Genomic DNA, 26,949 nt, shown 5'->3' on the forward strand with positions numbered 1-26,949 from the left:
TTTTCTGGCACAAATTTCTGTGTTATGATACTTTTAATGACTTGTAGTCAAAATGAACAGAAACACAGCATTTAATTGGCTATTAACTTTAACTGAAGGCATTAACATCAGCTAATAACAGACTGTTTTGAGCAGCAGTAGCAATGGTGTGGTTCCTTTAGGGACAGCTCAGGACTGGCAGTTCTTTTGAGTCCTGGTTCTCAGCTTGGGTAGGTCCGGGGTCCGGGGGAGTGGCAATGGAGGTAGCCTGGATAATCAAGTCATGGTCACCAAAAGTCTCAAGTTCCCAATCACTGAAAATATTTAACCTATTTTTATCTTTTTCCAATCATGAATTTTCAACTTTTTCATGTTTTAATTTAAAAAATTAGTAATTTTATATATTTTGGGGGTGTTTTGTGTTATATCTTCTGTAAACTGTGTTCCTCTTGTTTGAGAAAAATAAAATCTAAAATCTAAACCCAAATGATTCAAAATAATACCCTACATGATATCTTAAAACTCCTAAAATAGCCATATTGGTTTTATAAAAACAACCAGAAATCTAAAAACAAGAGTATTTAAGACTGTATTGAGATGCTATGTGATTTTTTTTTTTATCATAGCGTTATGGGGGGCAGGGTATGACTGGTGATGTCAGGGCTCATATTTTTGCCCTGCCCAAATGAAAGCAAGCCAAGAAAGAGGGGACAACTTTCTAATGGTCTAAATCAAAAATTCAATCATATGTAAATCTCAGTGTTTTCACATGTTAACAGCAGCCTTATTCCAACATATCTAGTGTGTTAAGACACAATGTTTGGATTTCACATTACAGGGACTTTAAGGTTTAATTTTGGACAAAAAAAAGTGACTTTTAACAGGCAGAGTTTAATTTTGCGTGATCATATTGACGTTTTTTTTTTTTTTTGTATTTAATCAGAAGCAACACATAGAAGAACCCCGGGCTGTAGTCTGAGTGTCGACCATCTTGGAAATCTTGGACAAACCTCTGCGCTGTGTTGTTAGGACCTCCCCTGCGCTGCCTCCCCTCTTCACTCTCCTCTCTCCCCTCTTTGCACTAATAGTTCTTTTGTGTACAAGAGCATGTTAAGAGGCCAATGAGCCTGGCCTTAATAGGCCACGTTGCCATAGAAACCACAGCACTCTGGATGTCTGACCTTTGACCCAGTTTTTTTTACTTGCTGTGAATAAGAGTGCGGGACGACCAAGCAGGTCACAATGGAAGCCAGGCAAACCGAGGGAGCGCCCCTGTCATAGTCACTTAACTTCATTCCTCTATGGGCTAATGGACACTTCAAATGTGCTCACCATTAGCAGGAAGCAATCTCCACGGCAGGTCCAACAGGCTTCTCAGGGTTAATATAAAGTAAACTAGGAGAGTAGGCCCTATATGACGCTAAAGCTGAAAGCAGATGAAAAGTACTTCTTGTGTGGCATGCTGTAAAAGCTGATGTCAGTAGAGTAAAAGGAACATTTCATGCCACAGTCCATCTAGATAAACAATATTTGTATTATGTCTGTCTCTTTGTAACCTCCTCTAAGATAGCTTTAATTAATAACTTCCTCCCTGACTAATCTACTTACTTCATAGTGGACCGGATAATAGGACATGGTCCCCATTCAGAAAAATTTGCAGAGGCCCAATAGTGCATTGTGGCTGCGACCGGCTGAGCTGCTTGTCGTTTCCCCATCAATTACACACTAATTAGCACAATGACTGCAGAGGTTTGCTTAAGAATTGTCAATGTAATTGCCTCTAATGTTGGCACACAATGAGCCTTAATGCAAACTGTGAGACAAGGCGGGGACTGCTTATCACATTGTCTTTGTCCTGGAGGCTTTAATTGTGTTTCATGCACAGATCAGGTTGAGGTGTCAATGGCCCCGCATGAGCAGGTGATATCAGCAGAGCAAACTAGGGAGGGGCTGTTTTGCAGGGGGCCTATTGTCTGAGTTTGCTGTTCATATGGGCAGAGGATGGTAATTAACACCTCAGCCAAACAGCAAGCTGTGCAGCCCATTTGTTTTCTGTTGGGGGGTAAAAGAAAACAATGGGGAGGGGTTCTCCACACAGTGGGTGATTGACATTATCTGCTGGAGCGATCCGTGGAGGCATTCCTGCTGCTCTGCTATTCACCACAAGTTGGGCGAAACCATTACACAAGCCTTGTCTGAGCTGCCACATTATACACGGTCGCTCTTTTATCCGGGGTTGACTCTGATTGTTTGTTCCTGATTGATTGACTGAAACCATCTACCAAGCTGTCCTGGTTTTAGATTGCTGTATGAATATCTGCGACTTTTTCAGCCAGCTGAGACACTTTATGCATACTTTAGCTCTGCACAAATCCTACATTGTGGCACAACTTTCTATCATTTTAATTCAAACTTAACTTTTTCTTTGACTGACACTTTTTACGACTTCTCAAGCGGCCCTGAAAGCAGCAGATAGTTGCTAGCAAACTTTCAGATTTTTTTCTTCCCCCTTTGGCAGAGCGTCTGACTTAGTTTGACAGCAAATGTCCAGACATCTGTCTCTCCTCAGCGCTCTGATGTTGGTCTGCAGTATGGCACCACACACTTCAGAGATGACAAAGACTCTTGGCTGAGTTCTCCTGTGCTCTGTGAGAGCAGTGTAACAATTAGAACCCAGCTCTGGCAGGCCACATGCCCCAGAGCATATGTTACATTCTCTGTGTTCAAAAAACCAAAGGGCTCCAGTGCAGCTTTTTTGGAAAAATTCAGCGGCATCATTGCCACCTTTGTCGCATCTGGGTCCTGTAAAAGTAGCACAATCTACTGATGTCTATTCTGAGTGTTGGAGGCAGCAGGGAAGCCTGGAAGACAATTAGAGAGCTACGAAAATGGATCAGCAAAACTTCCCTTTGGTTTCTTTCAGTACTCTGTCCGAGTGTGATTACCAAAGCCCCCAGCTCCCAGGCTGAGGCAGACATTGCAACAGGCGCAGCCATATGTCTGTATTTATTTCCAGTAAAATAAGGGCATTACTAAATGTCTCGTTACTACATTGATATTAGCCTATCTCCAGTTTTAATCCTCTAAAAACACTGAACATCACCTAAACCCCTCATTCCCTAACAAGGACGCACACAAGGGGGGATAAAGGGGGGAGCTCTCTGGGGCCCAGTCAAATGGATGGCCCATGGAGGTCAGTGAAATCATGGTCCATTTTAATGTTAAGTTGTGATGAGCATATTTTTTCACCTGAATAATAACCATTCCTATCAAAGCAACAAATATTTTTTGTATTAATTTATGCCATAGTATATATCCTACAAAATATAACCCTTTTCTTAAAGGTGCAGTGTATAATATTTAGCTTGTTGCATTAAGTGGAACAAACTTGTGGAAATCAAACATAATATTTATTAGCACGGCTATCTAGATTAGTGTTTAATCACATAATAGCAAACAAAAATTTTTTTTTTCAGTTCACTCAGAATAAGCCTTTCATTCATACATATGGAGTGTCCCCTTTATGGACGCTGCCATCTTGGATTTTTGCATTGTGTATGTTTCAGTGGTTCCACAGGAGGAAACAGGTAACAGATAAAATTTTCTAAATTCCACTAGTTATCACAGTTATCACCAGAGAAATGAGCGTCACATCACATCTAAAACTGACTGTAAGATGCTGACATTCCTAATTTTACACACTATACCTCTAAAACAATGAAAATAGGTGAAAAGTGGCAAAAATGGTTGTAACGAGAGGTGAAATGTTGGTAAAATGGGCAAAAAGGGAATAAAAAGTGGTGAAAAGGGGGTTGATAGTAGCAAAAATGGGTTAACAAAGATAATACGCAGAAAATGGCAAACATTAGTTAACAAAGGTAAAAAAAGTAGCTGTAAAATTTGCAAAAGGGCATAACAAGAAGTGAAAAGTGGGCAAAATTGGCAAAAATGAAAAAGTGGTTAGAATGGGTAGTTAGAGGCAAAAATAGGTTAACACAGACACAGTGTGTGGAATGTGGCAAATATGGGTTAATAGTGGTGGAAACAGGCAGTAAAGTGGCAGAATGGGTTTAAAAAGTGGAAAAATAGCTTAAGAGTTGCAATATTAGCTTTAAAGTGCCAAAAAATTAGGTAAATGTGGCAAAAATGGGTCAAAAGATGCAAAAACATGCAACATAGGTGGTAAAAGGACTTTAAAAGTGACAAAACAGGTAAGAAGTGGAAGGAATTGAAGGAGAAGGTAGTGAATGGGATTTTAAAAGTAGCAAATATGGGTTTAAAGTGGCAAAATGGGAGGGAAAAATTGATAGAAAAGGGTTCAAATGTAGAAAACGGGTATAAAGAGGCAAAAAAAGGCTAAAAAGTGCTCAAAGTTGATGAAAAGTGTCAAGCTAGTGGCAAAATCATCAGAAAAGGAGATTTAAAAGGGCTTATGATTGCACAAATACATGATTTCAACAGTGGAAGCCAATGATAGCTTGACACACTTCTCAGCTCAAAGATGAAGTAACTGTCAGCAGGGATGCTAGCACCAATGCTACTGATCCAACACACATGCATTGATGTCATCACTAATTTAGAACTGTGGAGTGCCAATTCTCTGGGTTTTTCAGGGGCCCAGATAAATCTGTGGGCAGGCCTGTTCCCAAAGTGTGGCTCAGGATCTGTGGTTGGGTCATGGGAGATTTTTTTATTTTTTTTGGGGGGGGGGGGGGGGGTATTTAACATGACATTTATATCTAAAGCACACATTAATGGAACATAAAATGACCATTGGATGGCAAACATCACAGCTATTGATTCTTGGCAAATAAAAATGCACCTTGTTCGTGACCAGACAGCTACTGAGGGGTTGGTCATGCAGAACAAGTCTTTGTGACTGAGGTGAAGCGGCTTTCTCCAGGCTTGTGACAGAAAGCGCCAGGTCAGGACTAGACTGAGTCCAGAATTGAATCCAAGCTAGCACCAGCCATGAGCTCAACCAACCCGCCAAGGATGGCGGAGAAGGCAGACTTGATAAACATTAATGTAAGGAAAACGAAGCTGTTGGGTCACGATGGCTTGTACCTTGTAAAAAGTGGGTCGCTAAAAAAAAGTTTGGGACATACTTAAGCCATGTCATATTAGAATCTTCACTTTTAAGCTCTCATTCCAACTTTTACCTTACACTTCCCTTGTGTTTTTTTTTAACACTTAGAAAGTTTCTGCTGAGCAGCATGCCCCCACAATTCCTCGCCTTTTGTTTCCTGAAACAGCTCACAGACCCAAACACCCTCTCTCTTCCCTCTCATGTGTTAGTGAGCGTTGTGCTGCTAATGTGACAGTGAGCGGCTGGCAATACCTGGCTGGATGTTTCGGGAAAGTGTGTGAACAGTTTCTCCACAGGGCACACCGGCAATTAAAAAGAAAAGTAGGCGCTCAGAAAAAAAGCGCCCGGGGGCATGTTCCTCCGTCCTGGCAGAAGCTGTCAAAAAAGGGACGGCTCGGGTGGGAGAGCCAGGGTGGGCACGGCCGGGCAAGACCAAACGCTCACAATAGCGCTTGTTTCATTTGTGGAAGGACTCATGATTGACATAGATTAGACAGAGAAAACTGCATTGTTTTGGATTTTCTCTCCAGAGAGCAGCATTCATTAGGCGCCCTGCACACAGCAGAGGAAAGTTTCAATAGGGAGCGAGCAGCCTCTAAAAGCAACTGCCTCCTGACAGTTGTATGGACTTGGGCCCATTAGTTGGAACCTGCGATTCAGCCCTGAGCAGTATAGTGAAAATGAAGAGGGCTGATGTCAACTCCAAGAATTTCCCCCTCTTTTCGAAAAGGGAAAAAGGGTCCCCTTCCCCCTGCCTCGGCGCTCTGTTGGACCCCAGCTGTCAGGAAACAATACCCTCTGCCTGCTCCGACAAACTCATTCCTGAAAATGTTTTTTTTTCCCTCCTTCCCTTCTCCTCTCCTGCTATAATGTCTTTTCCATTTTTAACCCACAGCTATCCAAGCTTCCTTCCTCCTTACAAACCCAGAGTGATGAATGAAGTTTTAAAAATCACAACCTGAATGCATGACTCCTCCTTTGCTTGTTTGTCGTCATTTATCCGGCAGCCACTTCTGAAAACCAGACAAAGTCTTGCATATTTTCAGAACTGTCATTTTTTTCAGCATGTCAGGGACTATTTCTCGTCTTCTCCATTCATCAGATGTTTGCTCTGGGTGGACGTCTGACTGTTTGTGCACAGGAACTCATAAGCGCACTGCTATGTAAATAAAAAGGAGAGTATTCTCAACTGTACGCTGTCAAATGATAACAGAGGATGCGTGCTGAGATTTTGCAACAGCCACTTACAGGCTGAATTTATAACCCATAAGACACTTCCGTACCCATAAGGCATCTTAAAAACAACACAGGGCTGGATAAGCACAACATAACCTGTGATATAAAACTTTTTTAATTAATTTGAGATTGCACCAGGGAGAAAAAAATCCACATGCATGACAAGCTGCTGTGTCCGGTATTTAAACTGATTCATAAACCAGATGGTCGAGCCGTGCTTTTGGAGCTCTGGCTTCATGCTATCTCCATCGCTGGAGGACAAAAAAAAAAACATGCTCAGCTTGTTGTATCAAGCAGTAAATCATGAAAAAAATCTCCTCTGCAGTCCAAAGCTCTTACATGGCACAGAAGAAGGCTGAAAATCTTTGCAGAGTGGAAGCAGAAAACAGTGAAAGTAAACACCATCCTGTGTGATAACTTCGATACATATGTGGATAAACGGTGTATCTAAAAGTAGGAGTGGGCTGTTTTTTTCAGGTCAAAAGGTCAATCCATTTGAGACGGACAAACAGGAGTCAGCGTCGAGTTCGCTGTTCTGAACATGCGGCTTCCTTCCAGCTGTCTCTTCCCACCCGCTCGGCGATGGGCGCCCACAGCTGGCCTCTTGTTTTTCCTTGACAAACGGCAATTTCACAGTCGTCCACCAGTCCGCTGTGTTCACATCGCTCTGCCTGCTTTGCACCCTGCCAAAACTCACTGTCTGACTCCAGTGTAATGCAATGTAGTCTCGTACAGGTGTCTACAGCAGATCTCTGCAGGCTCGACAACATTCATACAACGCTTACATGCTGTAGGACAACTTTCAGTCCTTATGACATGTTTGAATTCGATTGTTTTGGTTGGTTTATTTTGGTTTGAGCTGCACATTTGCATATTAACACGAAGCAAAATAAAGTTTAAATTTCTTTTTTGAAAACTGCATAACAAGGTCAGAAAAAAAATAGGCTTTGTTCGCTGGACTTGCCAAAATTGACACAAATCACAAGTTCCTAACCGGAGCTTTGAGTCTGAATGTTGTGAAGGATTTTTGTCTCTTTTCATTTTAAAATTCTTTTCTTTCCTCTCACCCACAGTACCTACAGATGAAATGGCCTCTTTTGGACGTCCCTGGATCTGCAGGACTCAAAGACTCTCGTTCTCCAACACCAGGACATTTGGTAAGGAGAAACTTCTCACAAAAAAAACAAAAAACAGCAAGAGCAAAACTAAAAGCTGCTGATTTCCCCTCAGCAAAGCAGATTAAACAGGAGTCTTTTTCATACTGAAACTCAAACCTGAAGACAGCATCATACAGCTATCTATTTTCTTGATTTTTATCATTTGAGGGTTTTTTTTGTTGTTTAGTGTGCTGTAGGGGTGATTCTACATTGATAAGTTCCTTTATAGAGCATATCATAGTCATTCTCATAGTTAAACACCTGCTTACGATGAGTTCTCAGGTTGGTTTGTAGGAGTTTGGGTGCTGTTGACCACCAGAAGATGTCTGCAGGGATATCTTCAGTTATGGACCTCAGCATCCTCTAGTGTTTTGGCCTCTTATTCACAAGACACCTTCTACCGAGACAGCCCTTTCAGACAAGAATGTACCTGCAGAAAGCCTCGTTCATATATTTCATACAGGGAGCATAAATGAGCCTGAGGATGAATGACAACTTGTTGTTCAACTCGACAACTAGTACCATGACCCAACACTTAAAATGGCTTTTAGACTAGAAGTTAAAGGTGCAGTGTGTAAAACTGGGGCTATTAGCCACATTTGTCAGGCAGATTTTTGGTTACATACAGTGCTCAACAAATTTATTAGACCACCACCCAAAGTAAGGTATATGCCACAACTGCCCTAAATTAACAGCATTGGTACTTACCAAAATCATTTTTTATGTTTCTGCAATGGTTAATACACCAATAAGTAGAAGCTCTTTAACTGAAATGATACTTTTAATGCTAAAATATAGTTATTATTGTTATCCATGAATTTTCAAATTTACTGAGTTACAAAAAAATGGAAAAAAATAGTAGAGCACATTATTATTTCTTGATTAATATGTCAAACTATAGTTATTTACTTGCATTCCTGAGGAGAAAAATTAGTTTTAGTGGTTGAATGTTATGATTGATTAATTTCTGACTTCTCAGAGAAGCCCAGTGAGCTGGCTCAAATTTGGGTATAAAAAGGTGAATTCAGTTTAAAATTCCTCATTCCTGTTCAAAATGGTAAAATGTGGAGAGCTCACTGAAAATGAAGGAGTCTGCATTAAAGCACTTCATGATGCTGGATGGTCTCTGAGACAAATATGACAGGTGGTCTAATAAATTTGTTAAGCGTTGTAAGTTTAACCTTACACCGACTTCGTACTTTATCCCCATTTTCTGGATCAAATATTACTTAACTTTGCTGTTCCTAAGAGATGCTATTAGTGCTAACAGTTTAGCATTGTTTACATCGGGTTAATTGCATTGTGGAAGCATAGAAGCAGCCATTAAATGGAGCTACAGTGGCTACTATTGATTGGACAAAGCAAATCACTGGATTTGTGGGCCTGAGCTGATAAAAATATAACAATTTAGCTTAACGGATTAGTATTTCTGGTGCAGACCATCAAGGGATCTACCCTTAAACTGTTTAGCAGGCTTAGACTACCACCAAGAATCACCTCCAATTCCTTGATGACAAATTGTGAACCAAGTTTTTAAATCATAGCCAAATGTTTCTGATGAGAAATGGAAAGTTTGAACTTGAGATAGACCAAAAGATGTGGTGGAACAAAGAGATAGAAACAAGTGCTTCAAAATAAAAGCACAACATAGACTATTTGCTACATATTTTATGGATGCATGATATTATCTGAACATATGAGCCAACAAAAAGAATTATTATATCTGCACATATGAACATTTCTGTTGATATTTACATCTGATATTTTGCATGTATCAGTTGTAAATATTGGCAGCATGAACATATAAGTTAGTGGAGTTTTAGGCTGGACCAACACACTTACATAAGCTGAAGTCTTTTTCTTTGTTCATCATCATTCCTTAAATTTCGAAGTTTGTTTTAAGGACAGGAGTTTTAGGTATGAATTCTGTTTAAACATCGTTATCAGCTAAAATACGTTTGTAGACATCTACAAAAAAGACTATATCATGCATCCCTACATTTTTTTTAATTGAACCAAGGTATTAGACAAACTGTTTTATCAAACGGTTTATCTCAAGGAAGTGGATCAACAAGCAAAAAGGGAAAAAAGGCATTAAATAATAAGTTAACTGGGAAAAATCTGACCTATCAGATTGGACTGTGTAAATCTTTAGTGTGGGACACCTGTAGTGTACTGTTGTCAGGTTTCTTGATGTAGTGCATGCATCAGAAAGCGGAAGAACGAGGATAGAGGAGGAAATATTCGCACGGAATAACAAAAACCCAAAACAACCAAACCTGTGAGACGAGTGACTTCATAAATGAGAACCCCAGCAGCGTCCCGTCTTCTCCCTTGTTTTGTAACTCTAATAAGATGTTTCCGCTGGGCCGCTTCCTACGGGACATTCATCTAATTATCAAACAAATCATGTAAACTTATTGGATGAATCAGTTTACTGCAAACCATATAAATGCATTAATCAAATGATCACGATAATGTGGTTTTTCAAAATAATAAAGCCATTGTGAGTGTGTAAATTTACTGGTTCCCATCCATCCATATAAACATCTTTATGCCCACACACCAACCCTGCAGCACCCGCAGGCTGAACTGCTGAACAGCATGTCTGTCTTTAGCACAATAACTCAGTCCCTGTCGTAAATCTCTCAAGTTTGAACCTCCTCGTCGTTCCTGAACTTTCCCACACAGGTGTGAAGTAGTCATCAGGGTGTCTCACTCCGGTTAGACAATGCGGGGCCTCAGCAGACCTGTTTGGTTTGTGGTTTTCGCTGAGGGACGTCTGTTTGGGGATTGAAAAACATTAGATAACGTGAAGCCTGCGGAGTTAATCTAACATCTCACCTGTTTGATTATATGAGGGCGTTTTCTGATCCAGGAAGTCTTAGACTGTCGCTACACTTGTGTAAAAGAGAGCTGTTGTGACTCAGCTGCTTGACCTTACATATCCCGGCTAGACGTGCTTTCTGAGTTTGTGGTTGATTCGCTGGATCACATAATCGCAGTGATGCACATGACAAAGTCCTCATTGAGCGCAGTCAAAGAGAACTTGTTGTTAAAGGGGCTGAGTTTGCTCATGGGAATCCAGGACTGACTTGAGGCTCAATAGAAACCAATTAAAGATAGTTTATTAGAATAAATGCTGACCTGTCGCTGACCCTGCTGACACAATGCAGCCACTGTTTGAAGTTTGCTTGCAGTAAACTCATCCTTAGTTCTCCAGTGGATGTGTTGGGGTATGAATCTGCGAGGCAGAATTAAGAGAAAAGGTCAAAACAATGAGTGCAATAACAGCCACTTGATTTAAAGGAAATGAAAGTGCCTCGACTGATGTTGAGTTCTCTGCTAGCATTGTTTCTGTTCTCTCCTTCAGTGGTTGCTGCTGCTTTTCATGTGGCTCTGCTTTTCTTCTGTCATTTGGCCTTCATTTCTCTGAATACACACAGCAGACGAGTCAAAGCAGAGGGAAACAGTATAAAAGTCAGAGAATGTGAAGTATCAAAAAATATTCTTACAGAGATGTTGCTTTAATTGCCCGTGTAAGTAGCCTTCGCTCTGTGTTCTGAAATCTGCACTTCTCTTGTAAGTTTAAAAGCTATTCTTGAGCTGAACTCTCTTTATATGCTTTAAATTAATAAACAGGATCTGATAAATACTTCTGTAGTTGTTGTGTGTGGATTTTTAAATTAAAATCTGAGATTTTACTTTGAAATTGAATTGTGCAGCTCTATTGAAGGCAGGCGAAGGCCAAACACCTCAAATGATTCACCCAAACTGCCACAAAAGCCCCTTTACTTTCTGTTATTGCTACTTTTTTAATGTCTTAGAGGTGGGGAAGTTCACTGAAAGTGTAACAGCCTTCTGTATGTAAACCAAAAGAGGAAGTAGTATTCTTGATCTGCTGACCTGTGATAGAGGGTCATTTGATGTGTGCTGGGAAGCTCTAATACGGTGAACCCCAGAGCAGAGAGGATAGAGAGCAACCCCCCCACCCCCCTGCCCGCTGTGGCCTTACCCCCCACTCTGGGCCAGGAGCCCACATGCCCCTCTGCTGTGCTGCTGCTGACAGGGAGCCAGGCTGATTATGTGCTCATTACTCTAGCCGAGGAGGAGAGAGAAAAGGAGAGTGGGAGGGGAGCAGCAGGCTGGCTCCCCAGGCCTGCAGGCTCCCCAGGCCCCCACGCTGCACTAATGAGAGCAGGGGGAGCGGATGGGCACACACGGGGGGCCAAGGATTACTGCCCAGGGCCAAGAGAAGCCAGAGAGAGAGTAAGACACCAGCAGGAACTCCTGCTCCTGTCTGTGCTCCTGCAGTCATTCTGCATGCATGTGTCAAATCTGACAGCGCTGTTTTGTTTTTCTGATGGTCTGGCACCATTCAGGATATCTGTCAGGGCCTGCTTGTTGCACACATGTGTGTCCTATATGTAGCAGGTATGTCTGGATTTCAGTGTACCAATTACAGTCTAATAACTCATAGGTCTGTCTCTGCTTTCTCCTGCAAGCCCCAACATGAAGAGTGTTGATATTTTGATTTTTTTTGTGAATGATATCACCTCACATTCCTGCGCACTCCTGCAGAGATTGATGTAATTATAGCTAAAAACTGCTATGACATGTCTAGTGAGTTCAGAGACAAGATAAGAGCATGTAAAATAAAAATCAGAGCATCGAACAGAGAGCAAAGTCCAGGGGAAGACGGTCATGTCACCGTGCAGATTGGGTCCATAAGGCTTGTATGCTAATCCAAGCCCGCTCTGGCCTGAGATCCTCAATTATTCAACACTCAGGTTTGTTTAGCATTCAGTAGGTACTGCTTTTGCTAGTATGGTGGTGGTGGGAGGACTGGGAAGATGCTTCCTGTGAACACACGCCACTCTACAACATGCACACACACAAAACACACATGTCCAGCACCCCAAAACCCCCATATAAGCCGGGGTGTTCAGAGGTCTGCCTCTTCATGAATTATACATCAAAGAGGCTGCAGGGCCAGGTGAGGCAGTACAGGAACCTGTCAGAGCATCAGGAGTGACCAGAAGAGGAGGAGAGGAGAGAAGGTGGAGGAGAGGAGGTGAGAGGAGAGGAGAGGAAAGAGAGGAGGGTAGAGGGAGGAAATGAAAGGAGAGAAGAGGGGGAGAAGGGAGGAGAGAAGAGGAGAGGAGAGGGGAGATGAGGAGGAGAGGAGAGGAGAGAAGGTAGAAGAGAGGGTAGAGGGAGGAAATGAAAGAAGAGGAGAGGAAAGAGGGATAAGAGAGGTGAGGAGAGGGAGGAAAGTAAATGAGAGGGAAAAGAGGAAAGGAAACAAGGGGAGAGGAGAGGGAGATAAGAGAAGAGAGGAGAGGAGAGGAGGAGGGGATGAAAAGGGATAGGATAGAATAGGATGAGATAGGATATGAGAGGATGTGATGTGATATGATAGGAGAGAATGGGATGGGACAGTATAGGAGAAGATTGGATAGGATGGGATGGGAAAGGAGAGGATAGGAAAGGAAAGGAAGGGAAAGGAAAGAAGAAGTAAGAAAAGGAAAGAGTGGAGAGGAAGGGAAAGAGGAGAGATGAAAGGAAGGGAGAAAGAGATGGAAATTAATGGAAAAATGATTAGAGTAAATCAGAGGGAATAAACTGACAAAAAAGAAACAATGGGAAGGAGAGGAAAACTAATTTGATAAAGAGGAAGGAGAAGAATAGAAAGGAGAGCTAAGACAAGAACTGGAAGAAGGAGAAAGGAAGGGGAAGGAAAATAGAGGCGCTCTGAAAGGAAGGGAAGGAAGGTATTCAGTCAGAAGTAAAAGGAAATAGGAAAAAGGAAAGGAAAGGTAAAAATGATGAGCGATTACCAACAGAAAAAAATGAAAGAAAGAAAAGAGTGAGAGAGAGAAAGCAACAGGAAAGAAGGTTGAGCAGGAAATTAAAGTAAGGAAAGAAAGAAAATCAATTTAAAGGGGGAAAGTGAATAAAATGAGAGAGATAAAAATAAAGGAAGGAACAAATGAGAATCATGAAAGAGGAAAGAAAAGGAGGAATGAAAGGGGAAGGAAAGGAAGGGAGGTGATGTTAAGTAGCAAAGAAAATGAGAAAAATAAGGGAGAGGAAAAGCAACAGGAAAGAAAACAGAGAAGGAAATGAAGTCAGGAAAAGGAAGGAAATTAAAGTAGAGGAGAAAGGTGAAGAGACGGAAAAGAGAATAAGAAAATAAAAAAGAAGAGAAGGAAACAAAAACAACACTTTGAATTAAAAGGAAGTAGTGGAGGCTCTGCCGTCTAAATCATGTGTCTTTTTTCTCACAATGATTTGCAGTCAGTAACTCTCTCCTGATAGTGACATCAGCTCTGCTCACTTCCTCCTCTTCAGTTCATTCAGTCACTTGCAGTAATTTCTTTTTCAGCTTTATTCTCTGTGTCATTCCTTCACACTGACTCATTCTGTGAGTCTGGATCAGACCGGGCCGTGACTCCTTAATGAGGCTGAACCGACCCAATCGTCTGTTTGTCACTCTCTGATCAGATCAGGGCTCAAATATGTGCTGATGTTCGCTGGCCGGGTCACAAGAATTGCCCTCTTTGTTTAAATATTGTGTTTATGTCTGGAGTAATCACAGCACACAGGAACCTGGTCCTGTCAGCGTGTCATAAGTCACTTACTCACCGAGCTGTTTAAGTGAATTGAAGTGGCGAGGTCTGGAGCAACATTCCTCACATGCCTTTTTGTCCTCCTGCATGTGCGGCCTTAAACTCTCACAGCTTCACGACAGCTCAAGTAGAGATATTATCCAGAAAAGTAGAGATATTTATTAAAATGTGCGTTTTTTTTTTTTGCTTCTCTGAGAGCAATACATGCGCTCGCTCTCGACCCATATTCTGTCGACAGACCTTTGACTGGGAGTCCGGGGAGATTTTCTCGTTTTGCATGAGGCAGTGAACAACCGGGATCCATCATGAAATCAAAGGCTTTGAGAGGACTGAACTGAATACTGATCTGAGGTCTGCAGTCCTGCTGGGCCTCTGCAGAGATGAGATCCTCTTCAGAAATGGAATAAGGAACCAAAGCTTTGATAGCGGGCAAACCCTCAAACGGACAGATTTAGCACCACAAAACAAATGATCTTACTGAAGATATCAGAATAATGTTGATGTTCTTGTCTGTTTATCTGCAGTGAGTTTCATCATGTTTATGTCTACAAATGCTGATTTTTTCAATCACCACTTGGGGTATTCGCCCCGGTAATGTGACGCCATTCATATTATTCTAAGCTAGCATATTACCGCCATTGACCTTTTCAGAGGCGATGACCAAAGTTGCCGGTGATGAATGGCGTACGTTGATTTTAAAGACATACGACACGGTCGGTCCCCCTCTCTCACGTCCGCTTCCTGTTGGCGTTGACAAACAAGGCTTGGATTTCTCAGCATGCCAGGCATTCTTTTCAGCCTGTCTTTCCTGGAGTTTTGAAAGGCCTCTGAGCCTCCCACCCAGAATCACCGAGCATAAAGACACACAAAGCTGCGGGGTTATTCAGTTTGTTCTAAGCTCTCTTCCCCATCGGCTGTTTGCCTAGTAATTCAATTCAGATGTGCAGGATCCAAAAACATGTTTGCTTGAATGAAATCCACCCCTCCACCCACATTGACCAAGGACTGTGCTTTTCTTAGCGCCGTTCCAAGTTGGACAGCCAGACGAGGTGCTGCCACCTCGGCCTTTTTACTCTCAGAGACAGACATCTTTTCTCCGCACCAGCTCAGCAACTTTTTCCCTGTATTTCCTAAACCTTCCTCTTACTCGCGGCTAATCTCTCTTAAACCGGCTCTGGGTGTTTTCTCTGAGAGGTATGCATGGCTGCAGACATGCTTGCAACAAGGCTGTGAGCACAAGTTCTGCCTGTGGATGTAGATACCATCTGGTTCCAGGTTGCCCTTTATCTGTCCTATCACGTAGTTGTTTATATTTAAAACATGGCTCATGTTCCTTGTGGTTTCCTTATTACACTCATGAAACCAGACATATGAAGCTGTCATGGGCCTCAGGAATACAAACCCTACACATGAGGTGAGGTGAAAGAAGGTATTGATGCACGAGTGTTTAGTTTAAAGGCATAATTTTACAAAACCACATGTTCTGCCTTTGGAGCTCCGGAGCTTTTTAGAATTTAAATGAGTTTAAAGATGATAAAATGTAATCTAATTCACAAATGTTCCCATTAAAAAGAGGAATTTGCTTGATGAATTCGCCATCTTTGTTCCTAGGGGACAAACTCTGGCATGTCAGATGAAGATCAGAATAGTTTTTCATATGTGCAAGCTGCACAGTCTGATCTGAGAGTCAAAACTAGTGCCTTCAAACTTCGAAATATGTTTAGAGCGCATGATCGGTGTATTCCAGGATATGAATAATTAATAGGCATCATTTCAGATTCTCACTGAAGTGCTTCCCAAAATGTGTTGGCACACAGGTCTAGAGGTCTCGAGCAGCCCTCACAATATAGGAAAACTCAGGCATATTGTACACCAAGTGGAACAACAAAGCACAATTCAAATATACATGACATGTGGGAACTGGGATTTCAAACCCAGCACACTATTTCTGCCCCGAATCTCAATCAAAGCCTTTTCTGTGTTGTCTCGTTGAATCGTGTTCTCTGCGCATCTTCACACGCTTTGACCTCGTATGCTCCAAGTCTACAGAAACCAAAGCGATCTTAATATAGCCATGTTTAACACCGGTAAATATTTTCCTCACTCCATCTGGCATTAGCAGAATCAAAGCGTGCTTTAGACCTGGGGAGAAACCAATTTGCTAAAGATTTAAAAAGGAGGAAAAAGGTTGGACTTTTTTTTTTTTTTTTTTTTTAAAGGAGAAGTGGCAGGAAAAGAAGGTAAGATTTGGAACAATTCTGAGCAGCGTGAAGCAGGAGAGCGTACAGAAGTCTCAAAGCAAACCTTGTTCCCGAGCAGACCACATTGGAGAGAGACGAGAGGTTGAGGAAGGGGGGGGTGGTTGGGGAGGGAGATTGAAGAAAGGTTAGCCTAGAAGAACAAGACTCCTTTCTCCCCCTCCCTTACCCCTCCACCCCTTGACCCTCCCATGTGACAAGTTGAGCCAACAAGTGCTCTATTCAGCGCAGCAGCCGGGGGAAATGACTGCAAGGCTGAGCAAGGCCTAATGAAAGCAGAGACGCTTGTTATTATTGTTATTGTTATTATAATTAATGGTATTGTCTTCATCATCTTACACATCATTCATTTCCAAGTGTTTTAATGTCTAGAGAGTTGGAGATGATGTCTCTCCTCTTGTTTATGGCTCTCCCTGTGATTGTGTTTGTTTGTGGCTCACTGGTGTGACTTTTGGATTCGGTGGCACTGTTGTTTTCCTTGTTGGACTGAACAAACAGTTCTCTCCTCGGATAAATGGCTGTAATGGTCTTGGCATGTGTCTGCACGGCCTTTTTTAGTGTTGCTTGGTGCTGGTCCAGATTGCATCACAGGGCTGGTCACACACATACACACACTGTGATGTTTACCATGGAGGGCACTCACATATTATTGCCCGTTTACTACCGTAGAACTCTGCTTCACTATAACCAGCATAGATTATGTACGTGGATGCATATTTTTAAGGATTATTCTGATTTAAATGTCAGATGTTTGACTCTAATTTCTTCTCTTTTGTTTCTCTTTCATTAACAGTCCAATAAAGTCCCTGTGGTGCAGCACGCCCACCACGTTCACCCGCTGACACCCCTCATCACCTACAGCAATGAACACTTCTCCCCAGGCACGCCACCGTCACACCTCTCTCCTGAGATCCTCGACCCAAAGACAGGTACAGTCTCGTGAATGGATCTCATGAATTGCTGTAGATTTTAGCCTGTCTATTTAGTCAGTTATCCTCAAATGTGGCCAAAATTATAGCTTTGCCTTATGTCAACTTAACTCATGTCAGTTATTGTTGAGTACTGAAGAGGGTGAAAGAAAGGGTGATATAAACTGGAGCCTCCAGAGAGGGAAAAGACAGGCATACTATTGAGCGTGATTCTTTAAAGTTTCAATTAGGTGAACCTTCAGGGTGTTTACATTCACAATTAAGTTGAGCTATGGTTATTTTCCAATTAGGCCCTTTTATTGGACTTCTTTCCTTGTTCTGCTACACAAGCACTGAGAGGCATCTGTCTGCAGACCTCTCTGGTGGGACGTTTTTGGCTCATATGTTGTAGACCTCTACACAGGGGTGACCTCGACCATGGGGTTGGAAGTGATGTACAAACCCTTGTTGGCTTTTTCCTTGGTTTGTGGTGCATTATCTTTAATTTTATCCCCTTCCCCCTTCCCCTTACCCTAACCTTTAGGGTTCTACCTTACCCTAACCCTCTTTGGGTTGTCCTTAGTTTGGGTGTGCTATCTTTAATTTTATCCCCCTTACCCTAAACTTAAGGGTTTGGGGGCCTAACCCTCTTTGGATTTTCCTTAGTTTGGGTGGTATCTTTAATTTTATCCTCCTCTCCCTTACCTAAACCCTAACCATTAGGGTTCGAGTGTCTAACCCTAACCCTCTCTGGATTTTCCTTGGTCTGGGTCTGTTATCTTTAATTTTATCCCCCTCAGTAAATAGCAATGTAAAATAGACATCACTCAGTACATCATTCTGGTTCCAGCATGGGTAATTTACACTACTTACTGGTCGAGGTCGCCCAATTGTTGAGGTCTGCAGCCAGATACTCTTGCAAGCACCAGGGTAGAATCATTCAGTATGTGCGACTCTGGGTGGCCACATACCTTCTTTCTTTCAGGGGAAGCACAGTATTGGATTTTTACCTATATCTTATATGCTGATATTGGCAAATTCATTTTAGCTGATATCAATACCAAGATATGGCTGTAGCTCAGATTTAAAAAATCATTTTATAGAAAAAAATTTAAAGTTTAAGGAATGAAGATGAGAAAAACACATCATCTCATGTAGGGGTGTTGGTCCTGCCTAGCACTCCCTTCGCAGTAATGTAATTATATCATGGTATTACAAAATTAAAAGAGATAATGCATTTAAAGGCATATTCCGGGGTTACAACCCCATTTTCCCTCTAGAAAATACCTGTGATGGCATCCTAGAGTCATGTCTGAGTATAAAGTCACAGAAAAATGTTTCTTAAAGTCTCTCCATTTTTTTTCTTGAGAACTGAAACGTTACTTTTATGTTTACTCCTCCACATTTCCTAAAGTGAATCAGCTAAAATGAATTTGTAAATACTGACATATTGGATAAACTCCAGTATTGTGCATCCCCAGTCAAAACTAAGAAAAACAATGAAGTACAAGTTTTATGTTCTAACGTGGGCCATATTTCTTTTTAAAATTGATTTTTTTTGCAGGACAAATCAAGGTCAAAGGCCCACAGTTGGCCCATGGGCCATAGTTTGGACATCCCTAATATATTTAATGGTACTAAGAGTAGGAAAATATTTACAACACTATAAGGCAATAATTTAAAACAAAGAGTTTGATCCATATTGTACAATCCCACTAGGTCCTGATTTTTATAAAGCTAATGTAAATAAAAGAAATCTCTCTATTCTCTCAAATACAGTGCAATGAGAGCGTTGGCAACATTTGAGTTGTACAAAATAAACCTGTTACCAAAACATGTCTTCAACAATAGCCCACACATAAAGTTGAGGCAGTGTGTGGTTGTATTGTTTAACTCCTCTGTGCTCCTGTCAATGTCTCTACCTCATCTCTCATTGTTGGTCTAATGACAGCAGCTATAATATCGGTGAAGGGAACATTTAATCAGAAGTTTGTGCATAGACTGAGCGCTCTGTCCTATAATCGACAGTTCACTCACTGTGACCGTCCGTGTAATTGGAGAGGTTAAGAAGAAAGCTAGCTGATACTTGTTTTTTACATTTTCTGGCCTAGGTGCCTTAATAAAAACTCAGTATTGTGGTGGCACTCCTCTTATACGGGACAACCACCTGTACCATGTATACCTTTAGCCTGCTCTGTCTGTATCAGTTGATGCGCGGCCGCTCGCACTCCAGATGTGGAGGTTCACACATGACAAGAGGGAATAACACTCCGCTTAAATTTAAAATTAGTCAGTAATACTAAATCAAAGGACTGGGCATGCATTTTAAATCTCAAATCAAAGTCTAGTCTGAAGTTTTCTGTGTGCCTGGCATGCCCATCCACACCTCTTGTCATGTTATCACACCTGTGCAATGAGGTGAGAAAACCTTGTGGCATTAATCAATTTTCTTGTAGCATGTGCGACATATATGTCGCACTGTACAGCCCTGGATTCAATGCATTTTTTCTTTGTGGTATGTCCTATGATCCATAAACCTATAGATGAGAGTCTGTAAACACTGCATACTTGAAGAAATAGAAAATGAAGTCCACTTTCTTCTTATCTTCTGTATGAAGCTTTCAGAAAGAGGAACTTGAGCCAGGTTACTGTAGTAGAGACACATGAGGAACAAAGGAGACCAAGCTCAATTTGTGACTAATTGTAACCTTATCAAACAAATTCATGCCAATAAGGCATCTTGAATGTGAACATGTCACCTGCACAGGTATTCTAAAAGCTGTGTTTCTCTGTCTGTTGACCCTGCAGGTATTCCTCGAACACCTCATCCATCAGAGCTCTCTCCGTACTACCCGCTGTCTCCTGGTGCTGTTGGCTCCATCGCACACCCTCTGGGCTGGCTCATGCCACAGTGAGTATCTTTAAATTTCACCTTTTAATTATAAAGCTTATGATTAGTTCTGAACAATAGATGCTTGCAACCTTACCTGCCTTGAAAGTACCGGTGTTAGCATGATGCCTCACTGTTTTAGTGATAACTTTTCCAACTTTTGTTGAGATTTATGAAAGTAATGTTTTTGTGAACAAGCAAAATGATCATCCTGTTGCAAATCTACAGATGCATGTTGTCAGCATAAGGATAAACATTGCGAATGAACCTCAACTAATTTATAAACATTATAGTTTTTGTTTCAACCCTCATAATCAATTACAATGGCTCTGTTCCACAAGAGGGGGGATTTGAGTTGATGAGAAGAGGATTAGTGCTGGTGGGTTTGTTGTCATCTGTGTCTGAGCCACCTCTCACTGCAGCTTTCACTCACTCTGCCTCATTTTGTCTCCCCCTCTCTCTCCCCCCGTCTCTCAGGCAGGGTCAGCACATGTACTCCATCCCTCCAGGGGGATTCCGTCACCCTTATCCAGCACTAGCGATGAATGCATCCATGTCCAGGTGAGCAGATTAAGTTCAGCAACGCCCTGACCCTCCCAAAGGGTGACACCCAATATCTGCTTACTCTATGTCATGCTGGAATCACGTTTATCCTGCTCTTTTTCACGCCTAGCTTAAATGAGCGGTTTGTTTGGTGGTTTCATCTTCCTTTTTATAGTATTGATACACTTTTTAGGCATATTTTGACCATAAAATTGTCCTTTAATTTCCCCCCGAACATCTCCGGGTCAGAGACTATCAGCATTGTCGATGTCTACCACCGACAAGTGGAGCTTTTCAAACAGAGCAAACCCATTATTGGCATTCAGCTCCCCTCTGCTGTCTTTTCTCTCCCAGCTAAACTTCAGTGGTCAGGCCAATGTTCTTAGCCACACACACTCTCACACACACATAATGCTGAGATGAAAGGGCTGAGAATCGATAAGGACAAATCAAAGCTCATCTGAACCTACACGTCCCATCAGACTTAACTCTCTCGCCCTCTTTCCAAATAGAAAAGATTTGTAGTGAGCCTTCCTCTGTTAGCATGAGAGGAAATATTCAGAGGGTTCTGTGTGATCAGTGCAGGTGTAGCCCCATCGAAAGATAGACCCAAGAGCTTAAAAAATACCTGACACAATTTTATTTAAACTATAGAGGGCATCAATTTAATGCATGAAAAATATTGATAAATCAAAATATTATCTGAGTGTATTGCACTATAAAGCCTGCTTTATTTTGAGAAAATATTTGATTTTCAGACTAAATATGAAGGATTGTAACACCGGACAATGTAATAACAGCAAACAAATGTAATAAGCCACAGGTGTAACACAGATCTGAAGATTTAAATGTAATAATTCCACAAATGTAGCAGCATCTACCTATCACAAACAGCAAATATAATGGCTAATACATTTGCAGAGATTTGTTATGGCTCCTCCTAGATAACGGATTATTTTCCAGACAAAAGGATAGATTACATGTTATGCTAAATCTTTTGTCGAAACTTTTTTTGCTGAAGGCCACATACAGGAAAATGTAGGATGACAGGGCCACTTTGATAAAACGCATCTTTATTTTTAACTCCATTCTGAGTGTAATGGTCTTCAGTGTGGGTTACTTGACAGTTTTGATCCACCAGTGTTAGTTCAGCTGTGTAGAGTTAGTTGATTTAAGCTCCGCCCACTGTGGTTTCAAATCTGTGTGGACAGAGATCCCCATCATGCACTTGGGTAGAGTTTTTAGATGTGTTTGGATGTTGCCTGTTGTACGGTGCTGGGCTTCTTTTGCTTAAGTTTCTGGTTGATTGATAATTTTTTTGATGGGAGACACCGTTGCACCATTAGTGAAGTTGTGCTTTTACTTGAGTACAATAGGTGTACACTTTTTCCACCTCTGTTAGTAAAACTAGTCCTAATGTAGTCAAAGATATACTGGGTAACTGAATACGCTCAAAGAAAACAACAGCCTTCACAGCTTCCATTAATGGTTGACTCGTCAAACATTGTTGAGAATTTTGGGTTTGCTGATCAGATTTCAGGGGGGCCCAGGTTGGTTCGGGCTACCACCAGATGCGCCCCAGGTCAAGATAAGAACGATGCTCTGCTCAGCAGAGACGGGAGACAGAGACAATTCATCTCTACAAATAAAATATTAGCAAATACCCGTTGACCCCTACCACATATGTTATTCTCTCAAACAAGTCACGAGAAAAAGACGTCAATAAGTCCTTGTCAGAATGTTTGTCTAGAGAATTTACTAGGTAGCAACACTCAGTGTTGAAATGAAGAAGTAAAATACAGTAAAGTAAAGCTTCATGTTGTAATGCGGGCCAGTTTTCATTTTATTTCTTAGAATTAAAATTGAAAAATAAGCCACAGGCTGCAGTTGACCCGTAGGCCATAGTTTGGACACTTATAATGAAATCCTGTTAATTAATTGTCATCTGATCTTTTATCCCCAGAGCCTGAGAATTTACAAAGATGTTTTTTTTTGTTTAAATACATATGCAGCTTCTATTGGTGCTATTTTATAAATAACACATGCTTTTTAGTAGTTTGACTGTGAAATAGATTCCAGAATTAGTGAATTGCACAAATGTTTTATTTAGTATTTCGTGCAGTGTTTTATTGATTGCATGTGCATTTGATTGACTAAGTCTTGCACAAGTTCCAAAACTTGATAATAAATGAACAAACAACAATGAACAACACAAAGATCAATTTGCATATTACATGCAGGAAGTTTTTACACTTTGGAAAGCTGAAGCTTACATTTACAGAAAATCACTTATTACATCTGTAGTCAATGGCTACTAATATGTTTGTGAGAAATAAACTATATTTGAAGGATTAATATGTTAAAAGCTGCTGATCTGTTTGTGTTTTATTACGTTTGTGTGATGCTATTACTTCCAAGGGAATCGGCGTAAAAAACACTAGGATCAATTTTATGGAACAGCACAGTTTGGATAAATAAGACTGCTTGGATGCTAGTGGGAGCTTTATTTTTTAAAATGTGGAGCTTGAAATCATGCCATGACTTGGAGCAACATTCAGTTTGTCATCAGGGATCTGGCTGGTTGTTTACAGATACAGTCACCATAGGTTTAATACCAAGAGAGTTTTATGGCATCGCCTTGTTTATGTAGCATAAATTATTAAGTGTCTTAAAGAAAAAAGAGAGGCAATTATAATTTCAGATCTGACATACAGATGTTTCATAAGATTTTTTTAGGTGCACATCTTTTATTTAGTTTACTGTTTATTCAGAACCTAAGAAGGTTTCTCATGACCTCTGTTCTGTTTGATCATTTTCAACGCTTCAAAAAGCCTCTGCGTAGAAGTCAACATCAAGCCACTCCAGTCTAAGAGTAACATGAGGTAAACCTGATGACTGGACTCACCTCGTGCTAGTAAAAGACTGTATTGTGTTTTGCGTCTCATGACAGTCTGTGACATGTTAAAGAGTCCAAATAGATTTGTTTTCCATTAAGTGCGGTGTGATAGAGCCTAATTTCCCCAGTTGTTCGTTACAATTCTCCTTTGTATTAACAATTGGAAATAGAGAGAGACACTATGTGAAGGTGTTCTGTGTGGATGGCCGTCAAAATGCTCTCGTGGTCTGGAACGTGGTTAGGAAAGTGGTTTCAGGTGTCACGGCCATGCTATTACCATGGTAACAACACACTCCACTTTTCTCCAGCCATGGTCGAATAAAGGAGCTTTTGAAAAGTCTTTATTTGAACAAAAAGCAAGCATTTCCCTCATTGTGTCTGTGAATTTAGTCTAGACGGATGCAGCGGGCACTGTGAGTTTCACCCTCAGGGTGAGGCAGGGCAGCTGTGTGCAAAGTTAACTGCACCTTTTCAGGGTTAATAGAGGATCACCGTGAAACCAGACTGTTAAAGGTTGACTTCTTTTACCCCTTCAGTTTGGTGTCCAGCCGTTTCTCCCCTCATATGGTGACCCCGCCTCCTCACAGCCTCCACCAGACTGGCATTCCTCATCCTGCCATCGTTTCCCCTGCTATCAAACAGGAGCCAAGCAGTGACAACATCAGCCCGTCAATGCATGCGTAAGAAACACTGGATTACTGTAACAAAGCATGCACAGTATTTCCCCTTGTCTCCTCTAATCCACCAGCACTTTTTACACTTTAACTTCATCTTATTTTCTCTTTGCAATCAGCAGGAAATCCCCCATTCCTTCCAAGAAAGAAGAGGACAAAAAGCCTCATATCAAGAAACCTCTGAATGCTTTCATGCTGTATATGAAGGAGATGAGAGCCAAAGTAGTGGCAGAGTGCACTCTGAAAGAGAGCGCCGCCATCAACCAGATCCTAGGAAGACGGGTAAGTGGCACTGACACAGATGCTCCTTTGAGTCTACTTTACACTCATATGTGTGAATGTGTGCTTCAGTCCTTTGATATCCTCTTTTTGCATCCATAGTGGCATTCCCTGTCAAGAGAGGAACAAGCCAAATACTACGAGCTGGCCAGAAAGGAGCGGCAACTTCACTCCCAGCTCTACCCAGGATGGTCAGCACGAGATAACTATGTGAGTAACACATTTCTTCATATATCAATAATGGCAGAAGTCAGTGAAACACTTTCATTCTCTCTAGGATCAGCTTAATGTGACTTCTTTTTTATAATATTCATGTCATTGGGAGGGGGAGGGGGTTACTTTCACTTTAAAAGCAGAGTTTAACGGTATTGTTCTTTCTACTCAGGGAAAGAGGAAAAAGAGGAAGAGAGAGAATAAACCTGACTCAAAACCAGAAGGTAAGAGGCCTATTTATTGTTTCTTCACAAGCTGGACTAAGACAGAAAAACTGTAGGATTTAACATCGAGAGCTGTATTTTTCTGTGGCACTGCACCTTTATTCTGTTATTTTTACCAAGCGTTTTCTGCATGCCTTCTTCCCCTTGCTAACACTTACTAACTTCTTTCCCTGCTTCTATACTTTGACAAGCAGCTTATGAGGTTCAGTGCTAATAGCGGCAGGTATGTCTGTGGTTTTGCAACAGATTGAACATTGTAATCCGCCAAAATAAGAGAGCGCTCCACACTTCAGTGCACGTTTTAATGTAGTGGGTCGTGTATTTTTTTGCATCATGAATGCACACCATCTGAATTTGTTTAACATCCTGTTTCACTCTCACTGTTGTATCGTGATTCACAGTTGTCACAGCTTTCACCGCCGTCTTCTTTTAATAATCACTTGCTCACTTCTGTCACCGGCAGCATTGAGGGACATGAACCAGATTTGCAGCCAGCAGCAGATCCATAATTCAGCTTCTTCTTCTTTCAGACTTCTCCATAAGGAGCAAGAAGCAGTGTGTGCAGTACCTGCCCTCGGAGAAGATGTGCGACAGCCCCGCCTCGTCTCACGGCAGCATGCTGGACTCCCCGGCCACTCCCTCAGCAGCCCTGGCCTCCCCTGCCGCTCCCGCCGCCACCCACTCCGAGCAGGCCCAGCCGCTGTCGCTCACCACCAAACCGGAGGGACGCATGCACCACCACTTCTCCCTACCTGGGAAAGCTCCTGGATCCACGTCCTCTTCCTCCTCCTCCTCTTCCTCCTCCTCCCAACCCGCCATCTCCATCCCCATTGGTACTTCAGGTAGCCAGTCGACTACACCCATCCTCACCCGGCCGATCCCCTTCACCTCCCTGCACCCCTCCATGCTCTCCCCGCCTTCCCCCTTCCATCAAGCAGCCCTTCACTCCCATCATGCCTTGTTCCAGTCGCAGCCGCTTTCTCTGGTTACTAAACCAACTGAATGAATCCGAAAAAGGCAATTTTTCTCTCATTTATTGTGCTGTATATTGCTTTTCTTTTAAATAGGTATTAGAACAAGTTTTTTTTTCTAAATAATGAAAAGGAAGAAATATTATTGGTCAATATTTGACCGTCTCCTTTTCTACATCTCTCAATGAAAAACAAAAATGTATTTTTTGTAAAGTTTACCGCAGAACTGGTTTCTTTTTTGATGCATTTATCCAATGAACCTCTTGTATAAAAGAACCAATGTACATAAAGTTTCTTTATAAAACACAAAAAGGAACAAAAACATGTTTTCTTTTAGCCAAATTCTGATTAATGTTAGTATTAAGTTGAAGTCATAGTACTGGCCAATAATTGCAGCCCCCCCCCTTTTCAATTCACGAGTGTTTGCCCCTTCTTTGACATGTTAAATAAACTGAAATTGTTTCTTAAAAGAAATGCCTCTTGATGTTTTTTTTCACAATGTTTTCACCATTTTAGCAGTCATTTTTTAATAAGGTAATCTGGTTTAGTTTAATGTTCTCATAGTCACCACAGTGCAAAACAAAAAGATAACTGCCTTTTGTAGGCGTTGGATTTCAGCGTAAATGAGCCCTGTAATTTATCACAGCCACAAACACACGTGGCATTAAAGTCTAAAACACACCTGCCATTTTTTCAATCTTGTGTTGAGCTGCAGCTCTAAACAGGGATCATCATCATAAAAAACCTTGCTGATGGTGGCAGATTTTAATGTTTAATAAAGCAGAATTAGGCTAACCACAGTGGAAAATGAGCTCCTAATCCAGGGTAACAAAATGTGAAGCCCAAAATAAATACAAATAAAAAAATAATAGACATCTGCTCCCTCTCTGAGTGCAGCGTCCCACAACAATGACAGAAAAGCGGGTCAGCCTCGTCCCCGCACACCGAACCTTGCTCGGGTTCCCTGTTCCTCTTGCGCTTTTTTTTACTGCATCTTTAT

The 26,949-nt window shown here is 41.5% G+C and overlaps 1 protein-coding gene across 4 annotated transcripts in view; it reads left to right on the forward strand.

Moving 5' to 3' along the window:
• Positions 1–26,387, forward strand: part of LOC121510420 (transcription factor 7-like 1-A) — a 46,991-nt gene extending 20,604 nt beyond the window's left edge. For 2 of the 4 annotated variants that reach the window (XM_041788455.1, XM_041788457.1), the window contains exons 4-12: positions 7,378–7,461; positions 17,145–17,280; positions 20,068–20,170; positions 20,627–20,710; positions 24,125–24,268; positions 24,382–24,544; positions 24,644–24,751; positions 24,927–24,978; positions 25,509–26,387. In XM_041788455.1, coding sequence (XP_041644389.1) covers positions 7,378–7,461; positions 17,145–17,280; positions 20,068–20,170; positions 20,627–20,710; positions 24,125–24,268; positions 24,382–24,544; positions 24,644–24,751; positions 24,927–24,978; positions 25,509–25,984 — 1,350 coding nt within the window. In that variant the 3' untranslated portion in view covers positions 25,985–26,387. The remainder of the gene's footprint in view (positions 1–7,377; positions 7,462–17,144; positions 17,281–20,067; positions 20,171–20,626; positions 20,711–24,124; positions 24,269–24,381; positions 24,545–24,643; positions 24,752–24,926; positions 24,979–25,508) is intronic. The other 2 variants (XM_041788456.1, XM_041788458.1) reach the window with 1 other exon arrangement.
• Positions 26,388–26,949: the final 562 nt, after the last annotated feature.

The sequence above is a fragment of the Cheilinus undulatus genome, linkage group 5 (assembly GCF_018320785.1).
Source record: "Cheilinus undulatus linkage group 5, ASM1832078v1, whole genome shotgun sequence".
Taxonomy (NCBI): domain Eukaryota; kingdom Metazoa; phylum Chordata; class Actinopteri; order Labriformes; family Labridae; genus Cheilinus; species Cheilinus undulatus.